We start from the raw sequence: 13,992 nt of genomic DNA, 5'->3' as shown, positions 1-13,992 counted from the left end.
TCCTCATTCAGGTGCAATCCATCACAATAAAGATGGCAACTGACCGAGAAATCAGCCCAGTGCTCTAAGAATCCAAACCCCCCCCCACCCCCTTCCTACACCAATCTTTTAACCTCCCTAATCTCCAGCTGCCTCCCTGGACTAGAGCGTGGCACAGGAAGTATTTCTGAAAATACTACCTTGGATGTCCTTGCCTTAAATTTGCAACCTATGTCCCTGAATTCATTCCCAGCCCCTCCCGACAATCTGTCCACCCGATCCGAAATATGCAGAGCCCCCGGGCTCAGCATATTGTGGGCCAATTTTATTAACTCCATTACATATTTACAAATGTATAGATATCAAACAGCATAGGTCCAGTGTATTAGCTGAGCTGATACTGATTTCCTTCCCTTCCCTGCATGATAGACAACTTTATTTGACGGATGGGCTTCCCTTCATCATGCTATTTATGAATATGTAGTTAATCACTAATTATTTTGATTGTGAGTTGTATTTTAAAAACTAAATTATACTTGCCTCTATAAAATATAGTAAGCCATCATGTGGCCTCCTTGTGTAAGATCTCCTGCTAGGAGTGGCTCCCTCCCAATCTGTCCAACATCTCTATGCAAGGATATAGCTCACCTCTTGGGGCATTTGAAGCTGCTCAGCTTCCCTCTACAAGTTATCTAGTAAGACAGGATATAATATTTCTGGCCTCACATTTTGCACATTGAATTAGATCATTAACCCTTTGAGGGCAAGGTAGTACTTGTAATAGTACTTTGTAATAGTTTTGATTAATAGACAATCATGTACAAAACTCCCTTCTGAACTGTCACCTCAAAAAACATGAAACTCCAATGAACCTGATAGAAAGTATCTCCTTATGGATCGCCCATGGTAATCGTTTTGTTTTACGTTTTATTAATCTGTGCATGTCCCATCGGGGCAGGGGTCAAGGGTATATGATAAACGACTCAGAAATACACTTCCTGGTATAATCACAGTAGACGGTTCTGTGACCAAGGTTTCCATGGTGACAGACAGTCTCAGAGTTCCGGCTCTGTTATGTGACGTCACTACGGCGCGCCGTAGATGCATGATCTGAGCCACCACGTGGAGGTTGGAAGTGTTGAGCTGTAATAGAGCGGTAGAGTTCAAAGGGAAGTAGTTAAGCCGGGATAGGTCTCGGTCCTCGCACGGACAGCATTGAAAGCAGGATGCCCCCGAAGCCCATGGCCACGGAGACCCCCCTCCGGAGAAGCAGGAGAAGGGGGGCGCCGGACTCTGGGGAGCAGGACAAGCTAGAACTGGGTGAAGGTATTGAGGAGACGGACAAAGTGGAGGGGGAACAAGGAAAGGAAACTAAGGAAGAACATACATTGACGCTGCTCCAAGCAGAGGAGGAAAGCGTGGGATCTGGGCAGACAGGGATTAAGAGTCAGGATATAAACTGTCAGGAGCCGGTAAAACAAACACAGGGGCAAGAAAACGAGCGACCAGGTGTCAAAAGGAAAAGAGAAATATCAATCAAGAGTCTGCAAGACATACCACAGGGAAAACCAAAGTCTGGAAGGGTGTGGAAGGACCCTAACAAGAAAAGGTGAATATTTGTTTCTAGACAGTAGGCAGCAATTGAATGTCAATGATATGGTCAAAAGATGCAAATAGTTTAGTAAGTTTTATTAATCATCTTAATGATGTTTAAATAGTTGTGGTAAATCTATTCACATCTGAATAATTGTCACTGTGGGCCAACTATCATCATCATTGCCATCTATTTATATAGCTCCACTAATTCCGCAGCGCTGTACAGAGAACTCATTCACATCAGTGTCTGCCCCATTGGAGCTTAGAGTCTAAATTCCCTAACATACAGAGATAGAGAGCCTAGGGTCAATTTTGATAGCAGCCAATTAACCTACTAGTATGTTTTTTTAATTGTGGGAAACTGGAGCACCCGGAGGAAACCCACGCAAACTCCACACAGATAAGTCCATTGTTGGGAATTGAACTCATGACCCCAGTGGTGTGAGGCAGAAGTGCTAACCACTTAGCCACTTTGCTGCCCAGCTATGCAGCTTCTTGGGGGGACCTCGGGTCAGCATTCCCTGATAAGGCTTTAACTAGGGGCTAAATTTATCAAGCTACGGGTCTGAAAAAGTGGAGATGTTGCCTATAGCACCCAATCAGATTCTAGCTGTCATTTATTTAGTACATTCTACAACATGACAGCTAGAATCTGGTTGCTATAGGCAACATCTCCACTTTTTCAAACTTGATAAATTTACCCCCAGATCTCCGATAAGGAAATGCAAAGCTCGATTCAAGCCTTGTTGTGAAAGGCACCTGCATGTGCAAACTGGATATCATGCCTGGAACTATATACATGTACATAATACATAAAAATATATTTATAGCAGCAATGTTTTTCAACTTTTCTTAAAACCGCATACATATTTAATAAAAAAAAAATAAAAAAAAAAAATATATATATATATATATATATATATATATATATATATATAGCGCACACACTATTCAGCAACAACATTAAAATCACCTGCCTAATATTGTGTAGGTCCCCTTCGTGCTGCTAAAATCGCTCTGCCCAGTCGAGGCATTGACTCCACAAGGCCTCTGAAGGTGTCCAGCCAGCCCTAGGTTGGTAGCATTAGGGTTATTTCACACTTTTATTACCCCCCACCCACGTGTGTGGGACGAACCCTGTGCTGTCAGCATAGGGCTGGGTACCCCTAGGAAGGGGGCCTGCTTTTCTTTTTTTTTTTTTTTTTGCAGACCCTAACTCCCTAGGAATTCCAGCCTGGGGCTGGTTGCCTAAGGCTGGCAGCAATAAGGTAAATATGGATGGTTGGGTGTGTTTCTTTGTTTGTTTTAAACATTTATATATTTTTTCCACTGCTTACTGCCGGTCGGTCCGCAGGACCCACTCACATTGCTGTTTTTCAGTCTCTCAGATCCTTACAAATGCTTGCCCATTTTTCCTGCTCCCAACGCATCAACTTCAAGAACATCCTAATATAATAATAAGCACAGTGGCCTAGTGGTTACCACTTCTGCCTCACAGCACTGGGGTCATGAGTTCAATTCCCAACCATGCATGGCCTTATCTGTGTGGAGTTTGTATGTTCTCCCTGTGTTTGCGTGGGTTTCCTCCGAGTGCTCCGGTTTCCTCCCACACCAAAAATATACTGGTAGGTTAATTGGCTGCTATCAAAAAATTGACCCTAGTCTCTCTGTCTGTCTGTCTCCCTCTCTGTGTGTGTGGCTATATTAGGAAATTTTGACTAAGCTCCAATGGGGCAGGGACTGATGTGAATGAGTTCTCTATACAGCGCTGCGGAATTAGTGGAGCTATATAAATGATGATGATATCCTACCCCTGGACAGGTGCCATTATAATGAGATAATCAAAGTCGTTGACTTCACGTCAGTGGTGTTAATGCTGTGGCTGATTGGTGTGTGTATATATATATATATATATATATATATATATATATATATATATATATAATCACTTCTTAGTAAGTTGTAGTGAAACAGACTTGCTTTAAACATGACTGTTTAATGAGTTGCTTACTCTACGGTCTATATGTCAGTTTTCGTAGATGGTCCCCATGACAGCCCCAACCCGCAAATCCCTAAAGATGCGCTGCTTGGCAACTTTTAGCTCAGGTGGATAGTCTTTAACTATTTTGTCCAGTGTGTGCCACCAATTGTGGATCAATAACAAAGCTATGGAGGGTGGCATGTCTACCACTTGACCACCTTCCAACTCCCTCCCTCTCTATTTGTAAACCAGAAAACATACTTTAGTCGGCCCGCATGCCAGGCAATGCCCCTATACATGCATTAACTTCAACTGTTCATTTTAATATGTCATCCTGCAACATAAGATGAGGCTCACCTGTGTTCCCCCCAGAAAATTTTCTCAGCCGGATGGCATTCAGAAGCAGCCGTGTGGGGGTCGGCATAATACTTCGCAAGAATATTGAAAAATGTTGGCGGTTATTGCCCACACCAGCCAGGACTGGTCAGACTAGTGGTCAAAGCTGGCTGTAGTGCTCACATAATGCCTATTCTATTAGGATAAACAATGGTTTATTCTATTATAATAGGCCTCTGTTGGGCTCCAAGAGCTGAGTGGCAAGTAAGAACAGCCGGAAAGAACACTGCTCATGAGATTGCCCAGCCCACGTTTAGTTTTCAACGGCCTGATCATCCAGCTATTCCCATCGGACAGTGCTAAATACTGCACGCCTACAGACACTACAGTCACTTTTATATTCATGTGCGTTGCGCAAAATCAAGCGTATACATTTAAAAGGGGCACATGACATTTCATAGCATCATTTGCACTGCAGGCCCACATCCTTCTGCTTACAGAAATGATCTTTACTACTCCTGTTAGTAACAAAATCTCAATAGAGAATGATGTGTATGTGTTTGCTGGGCTCAAGGGATAGATCAATGCATACGTAATGCGTTTTTTTGCAATGTTTCATGGATTCTTTAACGTACTTACTGCTGACCCCTCCCCAGGTGTTGAGCCATGCATTTTAGTTTTTATTTAATGATAGTGATATGACGACAGTGGTGCCTTCAGCATGCTGCGTCCACTTGTGGCTGCACAGTGAGACCATGCTTTGAGCCAGCACTGCATGGCCCATTGGTTTAGGTGGAAATAATTCCTAGTTTGTAGGACAGGATGTGAGATTCCCAACTAGGTCTTATCACATAACTGGTGTAATTTATCTCTTTGTTTACATAATCTATATTGATGTTCATCCTTTCTTTTTCCAGCTTTTCTTTTTCTTTTGTTAATGATTTCTACCTCCCCAGATTCTCCAGCATGGTAAAAGACCGGCCACTGCGCACTTCTTGGGAGGTGAAGATGAAAGAACGTCGGGAAAAGAAGTTGCTCAAAAGCTTAGCCCAACAATTAAAAGATGAAAAGCAACGAGAAAAAGATGTGAGTCCAACCTTCTTTTATCATCTTTTTGAGCAAAACAGTACTTGCATAGAGCAATTAGTATTCTAAATCTACTCTTTGGCTGTTATTTCTAATGCCAATTTCTATGCTGCAGATTGGGCCTACCAATGAGTGATGTAAGTCGGCCAATTCTCGTGGGATAAATTGCTATTCACGTGTGCTATTGCTAATATATTATCATCACTCTTTATTTATATATCGCCACTAATTCCGCAGCGCTGTACAGAGAACTCATTCACATCAGTCCCTGCCGCATTGGAGCTCACCGTCTAAATTCACTAAAACACACACACACACACACACACACACACGCAATACTACCAGGAAGTAGGACCAGTTCCCACCTTAAATTATTGTTGACACACCATCTGCTGGACAAGACCAGCTGCAAGGATGGTGTTGCTTATATAGGCCACTGGTTACCTACACACTACATACAGACACCCACCCTATGTTGCCAGAGTTTCCAAGATTTCAAAATAATTATGAAAGTCTTTTTGTTGCCGAGCATGTTACGAGTGATCAGATATTCAGCGGGAGCACAGCAATTCCCATCATGACACAATAGTTACTGAATTACATTTTTTTTATTATTTAATGTTTTATTTGTTTTTGTTTTTTAAGTACGTAATAATAATTTTTACAATTTTATGAAAGCCAGATCATTTATAATTGTATTCTATATGCAGAAAAATAAATTTTTGCATGTAGTTGGTCAGTATTTTATTCCAGGGAAAAAAACATTTTCAGGATCAAACATTTTCACCACAGTTCTTTACCTGCCTAAAACACTTTACATTCAGGTGCCAAGCTGGTATATTATTAGTATGGAAAATATAGAATTACGTACAAACATGTCATTATACTGTAATAACTCATTTTACCAATGCCATATCTTTAGACTTTCCACCTGGCAATACCACAGACATTTTTGCTAGTGTGTCATTACACAAGTGTGCACTTGTTTCTGAAAGTCAGGCTAGCATTCTACTACACAATTCAAGTTTTATTTTTATTATACCTCATTTTAACTTTGGGCATTTGCAATTACCATCTCAAGTCACGTTAATAAATGCAAATGTGCAGATTATTAATGATGTATGTGCAGAAGAACTCACATTTGTGGGGGAGGGGTTCTGTTTTTTGTTTTTTTTAAGTATATGTTCAGTAAACGGCATTTTTCTTTTGTATGCTTTCCTTTAAATTGTAATGTGAATAAATGAAAGCACTTACAGGGCTTCTGCAGCGCTGATACCTGAAAGAGGAGGGAGCTGGTGGTCCTAGCTGTTCTAGTAGTTGGTTAGCGGCATTTAGTAAACACAGCTTTTGATTGGACAGTCACTGGCCAATGCAGTGAGGAGCTGCTGTTCCTTATATATGCATATTGAGCCAGAGTTTGAATCTCCCGCCATTTTTAGTGACTCCATGTGCTGCTTCTGTGTCGCCATCCACCCAACACATACACACGTATTTCCCCAATCCCCCCCCCCCCAGAGTTCCCAGGTCACAGCCGGGAAAGGAGATCTGTCCGTGCTGGCTATGCGGTGCTGTGCTCTTAGCAGTTATCTCTGACGGGATATATGCAGGGTGAGTTACCAAGATATGTATTCTTATTTCTAATGACCCTGATGTCAGAGGTGCACACAAGTTCCAATATATCTTTATTACATCTTTATAGTTTACCATCAATCTATTTATAAAACTTGCTTCAGCCGGGTTCATTACAGTGTGGCTCTGAAAGCTTCGATCAAAATGCCTTGTTAGGCGGGTGCAAAAAAGTAACATGTAACCTTTCTTCTGCAACTTTAAAACCTCTCTTGTGTGTCTAGGAAAAAAAGAGACGTCGAGAGGAGAATCTTCGACGTCGTTTGGAAAATGAGAGGAAAGCTGAGGTGGTACAAGTGGTAAGTTTTTTGTTTTTGGTTGTTTTTTTTAAAGTGTAAAATTCCTCAGGATATGCACCTACACCCAGCTGCACTCAACACTTGACTGTGGCCATTAAAGCAGTAATCTGACATGCATGAGGGCTGTATATCTCATGAACCACTTCATTCTAAAATCCTATAAGCTTTGCAATTCCCAGTTTCAAAAGCAGTAAATCAAGTGACCCGCAGAATGCCATCGAATTGCAGTCTTTCCAGGAGATTTCAAGGAGAGCACAAGACCACTACCAACTTGGTTACATCGCACAATGGTCACACAAGATATTGGTGAAAGTCTACATGGGTCTCAACCAGTGGATGCTCAGTAGAACTCCCCCTATGCACATGGAGGTTGCATCACTACCAACCAACCTACCCTTCCATCCAATGTGATGCCCATCTGAATTCAGTATTTCAAAGATTACAATAGCAAATTAGTCAAATCATTACTTATCAATATTGGGTATATCTGTAGTAAGTCCAAAATTCAAAACAAATAACGGAAGCACTTTATCTAGTTGTTGCTGTAAGTTATAATACAAAAATAACTCAAACACCCTAAAAATATAAAGAGTGTGGAAGGTATACAGGTATATGAGTCACTTAGCAATAATGTAAGTACTAATCAGTGGACAGGTGGAAAATAACTTTAATGATCAAATGAGGTTAGTTTTGTGGAATACAGTATTCACGTATGATAACGCAGCTCAATCAAATAATGTGACATTCAAAGTGATAATCCAGAACCAATAAGTCCCCCCTGGGATAATGACTTGTACTCCTGGTATTCCAGTTGGAAAGAGAATTGCACATAGTTCTTAAAACAAAAGGTTTTTTTCCCCAGCTTATAATCGCAGTTGGATAGCGCCTCTTTTTGCTAATTATAAAATCCTCCATAGTGGGTAAACATCTTTGCTTAAAATTGTAATATACAGAACATCCAAAAACATCTGGTGTTTCCAATAAGTTTATATGCTTGATATACAATATTCAAGTCTGAAATCACAATCTTATGTAGTAATACTTTTATGAGTGTTAATAACTGTGATTCACTTCTGTTATTGTGACCCAGGCTGCTACTGGTCAGAATCGCAATAGCTCTCCAATAGAAGTCAGTGCCCCAAATATAGCAATAGATCTCAAACACAGAGTATCACTAAAGAATGAGCAGCGGTTAACAGCCTCTTCCACTGCTGAGTTATATACTTGGTCTACACTCAATAGAAATAAAACTGTGTGTGCAGTCATTAAGAGCCACGGCTGACCGCATTTGAAGTGTGCATGATTCCTGGTGCTGATTGATGCACTCTACCCACACTATGGGGGGTATTCAATTGACGGCGTGATCGCCGAAAATCGAGCGCTCGAAAAATATTACCGTTAATACGGTAATTACTCGCTGAATTTCAGCTCGCAGCTCCCTGAGCTCCGAGCTGAAATCCAGCGAGTAAATTACCGTATTAATGTTTTTTACGCGCAGATTACCGTATTAACGGTAATATTTTTCGAGCGCTCGATTTTCGGCGATCGCGCTGTCAATTGAATACCCCCCTTTGTATATTGTGCAGTATCAGAATAAATCGAGCTGTCTATATATACAATATATATATATATATGTGTGTGTGTGTGTGTGTGTGTATGTATATATATATATATATATAATTTCCACGTTCCACACTGTCACTTAAAATGTCGATTCTCTCCACCTAACATTTAGAAGCTTTTTGGATTTTGTAACTTACAATTGTTGTTTTCTACTTATTTTTTTATGTTTATCTAACACTGATGCTAATAACTGTGCTCTTTCTTTCTGATTTTGTATTGTTCTTATGAAGCGAACTGTGAAATCTATATGGAGCAGCGTTCTATCTATTGGAAGATAGTGTGTACGGGGGTCTTCATTCTGTTCTTGATAGTGTGATCTAGTTTAGAACCTGATTTACATATTCCATAGATCTGTAATAGATTATCACAATCTTATGTATTGGCATCACTAATACAAATAATGTTTATGGAAGGAACAATGCGTGCCTAATGTAAATTATACACCTATTACAAGTCAACGAAGACATGCATACATATAGCTACTGTACTCCTCAAATATCATTACCCCCGTATAGTAACATCATTGTGTGCCATCATGCTGCTTTGATAAATTTGGCAGGATGCACAGTCTGCACCTTTATAAATGTTACTGACTACTCATACTCTCTCCACTCAGATACGAAATCCAGCAAAGCTGAAACGTGCACGCAAGAAGCAACTGCGTAATATTGAGAAGAGAGACACTCTCATGATGTCTCAGGCTGGGAGAAAACTGTCTCAGAAAAAGCCTGCACCTTTAAAGGTCACTAAAGAAAGCAAGACTATTTCCAGATGATCCAAATAGCCCAATGAAATGTTAATACAAATGTGTCAAGTCTAAATCATAAAGACATCTTTAAATGTGAAAAAGCAAGGTCCGGCAAGTTTTTGAGTAGTAATTTTATCTGTGAACAGATGAGAAAATTATCTGTGTGGACTTAGCCTTTAATGACTGAGACAAATACAGTTGATATTGAAGCAGCTTTTAAATCTGAATATTGGATGTAAACTCTACTTCTGCAGAGATCCATTTTGAGTAGTGTAATAGACTGCTTGCCTCTCTAGGCTTGTGCAGTTACAATTTGTTACATCTAGTTCTGTCTGGACTTTCCATTGACGGTACCACATTTGTTGCCACTAAATAGTCCTCTTACAATAATAGGTCTTAATAAGAAATTTTAAAGTGTCTGTTTTTTGTTTTGGGTTTTATTTACAATACACTGCGTTGCCCCCCTCCCAATTTAGCAAATTTGGACTTCAGGTAACAGCAGTTTTTGCTACAGTGGAGTGGCTAACATGGTGAAATTGAACGTGTCTAGACAAGTGGCTGGGTCATGTTTATCAGGCACTTACATATGGCAAAATGCAACAAAAATGCCTACAAATATTTACTTCTTTTGTTTAACTGATCCTTAACCTGCTGTCTTTCACAATTTTTTTTTTTTAATTTTTTTTTTTATATCGTTCTGAATAAATACATGTGGAAAATGCAGTCATCTTGATTAGGAAATCGCAGTAAAACATTTGCACCACTTGTATTTTTACCAAAGAGAATGTCTGCATTTCCTTTTTACAAAAACAGGTCAACCTAAAATTAAATAAGAATAATACTGGTTGTATGCAGGTCGTCTTGGTTTGTGCCTTCCGTTTCGCCCTAATAGGATCACTTTCTAATTTGGTCACACACAGCACTCGCCAAATGAAACAAGATGAGGGTGCTTCAGTCCAGTGAACACATGACTTCCGGTATTCATGGGTCCAGTTCGTGCAGTCCAAGGATAACAGAATACATATGCCAAATAGTGACGCAAGTGACCTTATGATTGGTATTATTGGATATCACAATGGTCTTGGGGCTAGTTTTTGGCAGTCCTAAAACATGTAATGGAACATGAAGCAAAATGTGGCACACTAGACTGTGCGCTATTATGATTTTTGTTACGCCATATTCCTGCCGATAACCTATTGAGGGCATTTACCAGAAGACTCTCTTTCTATGAGGAATACAGCTCAGTCACACACAGATCCTTATGCGCGAACGTGTAAACTACAAGATGTCAACTTAAATATAATAGTAACTTTGTAAAGTGCGTTTTTCCTTGATTTGGAGGCTATGCTCTTTAATTTGAAGAGGGCCAGTGATATTTGATGTCACTAAATACATTTAGTAAAATATGTAAAAGCAATGCATTTTATTCAACTTGTGTATTCATACCTAATTTTTTTGAAGGTATTTTGTATATATATTAGACACCTACCCCAAGCTAATGGCAGTATGTCCGCAACCTTTGGGCTTATAACCACTATTTTAATATCATTTTATAAAAAAAAGAACCAAAAAATACCTTGGTGCTAAAGATATGGCGGTGAACTGTTGATACCAATGTATGAGCTCTGCAGCCTCAAAAAATATATATAAAAAAAGCACAAAAAAGTTTACAATGGTATAACAATCACAATGAACTGGTGAAACACTGCGGAATTTCAACAAATATAATTTATTAACGTATAAATATAAAACATAACCAGTGGTAGCGCCACTTAATATCAAACAAATTGACTGCAATAGCTGGTCATTAAAACATCAAATATATAGGTGCGCCTATAATGACATGTATATATATATTGGCCAAGAGTCAATAATATAACGGCAGAATCAGAGAATAATACTCAATACATTTGGATGGACAGCAGTGGGACTATTAAGTGTGTAAAAGTGCCAATGACCAAGTGAAACCTTGGATAAAGCTGATGAGTCCACGGAGTGCAGTGACCAAATGCTTGGAGCAATGTCAGTAAAACGATAAACAGGCTTCAACAGCTAAAAGAAACAGTCTCTTAGCAGATGCTTTGATATTGCGGCTTACTGTTAACAGCAGATGGTGTCCCGCAGTGATGAATGGTTATAGCGGGTCCTGCTTCTGGTTAGATGACGAGTACTGTATTAGCCCTAAAGCTCCGTGTAAATACAAACGTTGCACCCGTGTTAGATGATTAATGCAGCAACTCTCAGATATACCTTTATGTGGATAGTATGTTAAATCCTCCTCCTGACTGTGAGGCAGTTGCTAAAGATCTTTGGTAGCTTCTATAGGAAAGGCAGCATCTCACCTGCCACAAATTAGTAGAGAAACTGCAGGGCCATCAATTTAGCTGTTGAAGCCTGTTTATCGTTTCACTGACCTTGCTCCAAGCATTTGGTCACTGCACTCCGTGGACTCATCAGCTTTATCCAAGGTTTCACTTGGTCATTGGCACTTTTACACACTTAATAGTCCCACTGCTGTCCATCCAAATGGATTGAGTATTATTCTCTGATTCTGCCGTTATATTATTGACTCTTGGCCGATATATATACATGTCATTATAGGCGCACCTATATATTTGATGTTTTAATGACCAGCTATTGCTGTCAATTTGTTTGATATTAAGTGGCGCTACCACAGGTTATTTTATAAAAAAAAAAAAGAATCCTATAAAAGATTACTATTGGTTGCCTATAGCAACCAATCGGATTCTTGTTATTTAGTACATTCTACAAAATGTCAAATAGAATCTGGTTGCTATAGGCAACATCTCCACTTTTTCAAACCCGCCGTTTAGTAAATATACCCCAAAGTGTTTTAGTATCCTTTAAGATATATAACCTGAAAGAGGTCCCAATGATATGAAAAGCTGCCCAATTACAAGCTGCAAGTAACTCATTTAAACTTCCTTGACACATTTCAGTGCAGATCTGGCACTTTATTCATAAATAAAAATCATGTAAATAATTGAATTCTTTATTTTTTATTAATGGATATAACAATGCATAAGTTTACACTATGGGGGGAAGTTAGTTGGCGAGGTTACTGCTGAAAGTAATGCATCCTGCACGCTATTACTGATATTACGGTAATAGTGCGCATTATTACCATTAATACGGTAATCTTTAACGTTGGCTTTTGCTTGCAACTCGGAGCCGCAAGCAGAAATTGGGGTTAAAGATTACTGTATTAATGGTAATAATTTAGTGCCGCGTTACTCACGGCAGAACTGAATTCTCCCCTAGGTCTGGATAGAAGGCTTTTTATAAGGCCAACCAAATATCACTTTTAATCATGGAAGTGCCCACATACACATGAAGAGCAAATGCTTTAGTCAAAAATTGCTAAGAAGATAACTCGGAAATGACCATTTGTGTTTCAAATGGAAATGGTAAGAAGTAATATACAATCGTACAACAAAGAGCCCTTAATTCAAAATGCTACGCAAGCATAGTGGCATATCGAGCAACCTGATAATTTCATTTGAATGTATTTCAAGAGAGTCTCTTAGACCACAAGTGTTATTGCAGCAGAAACCAAACCCGAAACAAGAAGTTCTGACAGTGGTTAACAACCCGCTAGAAGTGGAGAGTAGTTTAATTCATAAATTACTCGTATGAAAAGCGCGGGTGTATAATGTATCTATTGACATCTGTCGTTATTCATAAAGTAGAATATTAATAGAATATTTTGACATTCAGATGAAGGTATTACACATCCTTTAGTAATATAATGATTTTCAAAAGGGCCAGTATTTAAAATTTTATTTATTAGAACATTTTTAAACATACATTGTTTTAATGTCTGGCACCCAAAATCACAGTAATACAAAGTTAAATATACAGGGCTTGATTGATAGTGAGAAGTACGGCTGTCTGTGTAGCGTATGTTTGCAGTTTCTGTCCTGCGTGTGCTCAGAAAGTGAATGTACACAACTATTCAGACCTGCAACCTTTTGGCACTTACTACTCCTTATGCCCAAAGGCGTGATGTGAGAAGGAAGGGGTGTTCTTGTGTAGGCAACAGTACAGTAATGGCGTGTTTGAGCTATTGTGTAGTAGTTTCCATTATAGTGCCATTAAAACTATATTTAGTCTTTGGGTTTTTGAGACCCAAGTGCATGTTTTTGCATTTTAGGCATTAAACTGTAGTTGCCTCTCTTTTGACCATTCCTCTAATCTACCTAGTTCATCAATCATTTCTTTTACACCTCCTGGTGTGTCTACCCTGTTGCATATCTTTGTGTCATCTGCAAAATTGCAGTTTCCCTTTGATACATCTGCAATGTCGCCAATAAAGATATTAAAAAGCACTGGTCCAAGTACAGATCCTTGACGTACTCCACTGGTAACCTTTCCCTCCTGTGAATGCACTCCATTTACTATGACTCTCTGTTTTCTATACTGTAACCAAGATCTTATCCATTTAACCATCTTAGAACCCGCTTTCAAGTGTATTTAACAGTCTGCAATGTGGGACAATGTCAAAAACCTTACTGAAATTCAGATACGGTCAGTAGTTACTCGCCTCTTCCTTGCTTCCACTTTTCTGCAGTAGGACTACATTTGCTCTTTTCCAGTCCTCTGGAATTACTTCTGTAGCTAGTGACTGACTGAATAATTCTGTTAATCGTGTTACCAGCACCCCTTTTAAGCACTTCTAGTATGTTTGGATGTATCCA

At 39.4% G+C, this 13,992-nt stretch overlaps 1 protein-coding gene across 1 annotated transcript; it reads left to right on the top strand.

The window, feature by feature from the left end:
- The first annotated feature begins 1,059 nt into the window (after positions 1–1,059).
- On the top strand, positions 1,060–10,124 carry LOC142161575 (coiled-coil domain-containing protein 86-like). The gene is made up of 4 exons (XM_075217305.1): positions 1,060–1,588; positions 4,849–4,978; positions 6,829–6,903; positions 9,143–10,124. Exons 1-4 carry the CDS (start codon positions 1,206–1,208, stop codon positions 9,299–9,301), a joined length of 747 nt encoding a protein of 248 aa, XP_075073406.1. The 5' UTR covers positions 1,060–1,205; the 3' UTR covers positions 9,302–10,124.
- Positions 10,125–13,992: the final 3,868 nt, after the last annotated feature.

Source organism: Mixophyes fleayi, chromosome 6 (assembly GCF_038048845.1).
Source record: "Mixophyes fleayi isolate aMixFle1 chromosome 6, aMixFle1.hap1, whole genome shotgun sequence".
Lineage (NCBI taxonomy): Eukaryota > Metazoa > Chordata > Amphibia > Anura > Limnodynastidae > Mixophyes > Mixophyes fleayi.
Note: the sequence above shows the minus strand (reverse complement) of the source record. Positions and strands in the feature narration are given on the sequence as shown.

What these genes read in the sequence shown, in the direction of transcription:
- LOC142161575 (XM_075217305.1), top strand. Translation starts at nt 1,206, where the DNA reads ATGCCCCCGAAGCCCATGGCCACGGAGACCCCCCTCCGGAGAAGCAGG. An exon ending in AAGGACCCTAACAAGAAAAG is followed by an intron (nt 1,589 to 4,848) that starts GTGAATATTTGT and finishes CTACCTCCCCAG; the next exon opens with ATTCTCCAGCATGGTAAAAG. An exon ending in AAGCTGAGGTGGTACAAGTG is followed by an intron (nt 6,904 to 9,142) that starts GTAAGTTTTTTG and finishes CTCTCCACTCAG; the next exon opens with ATACGAAATCCAGCAAAGCT.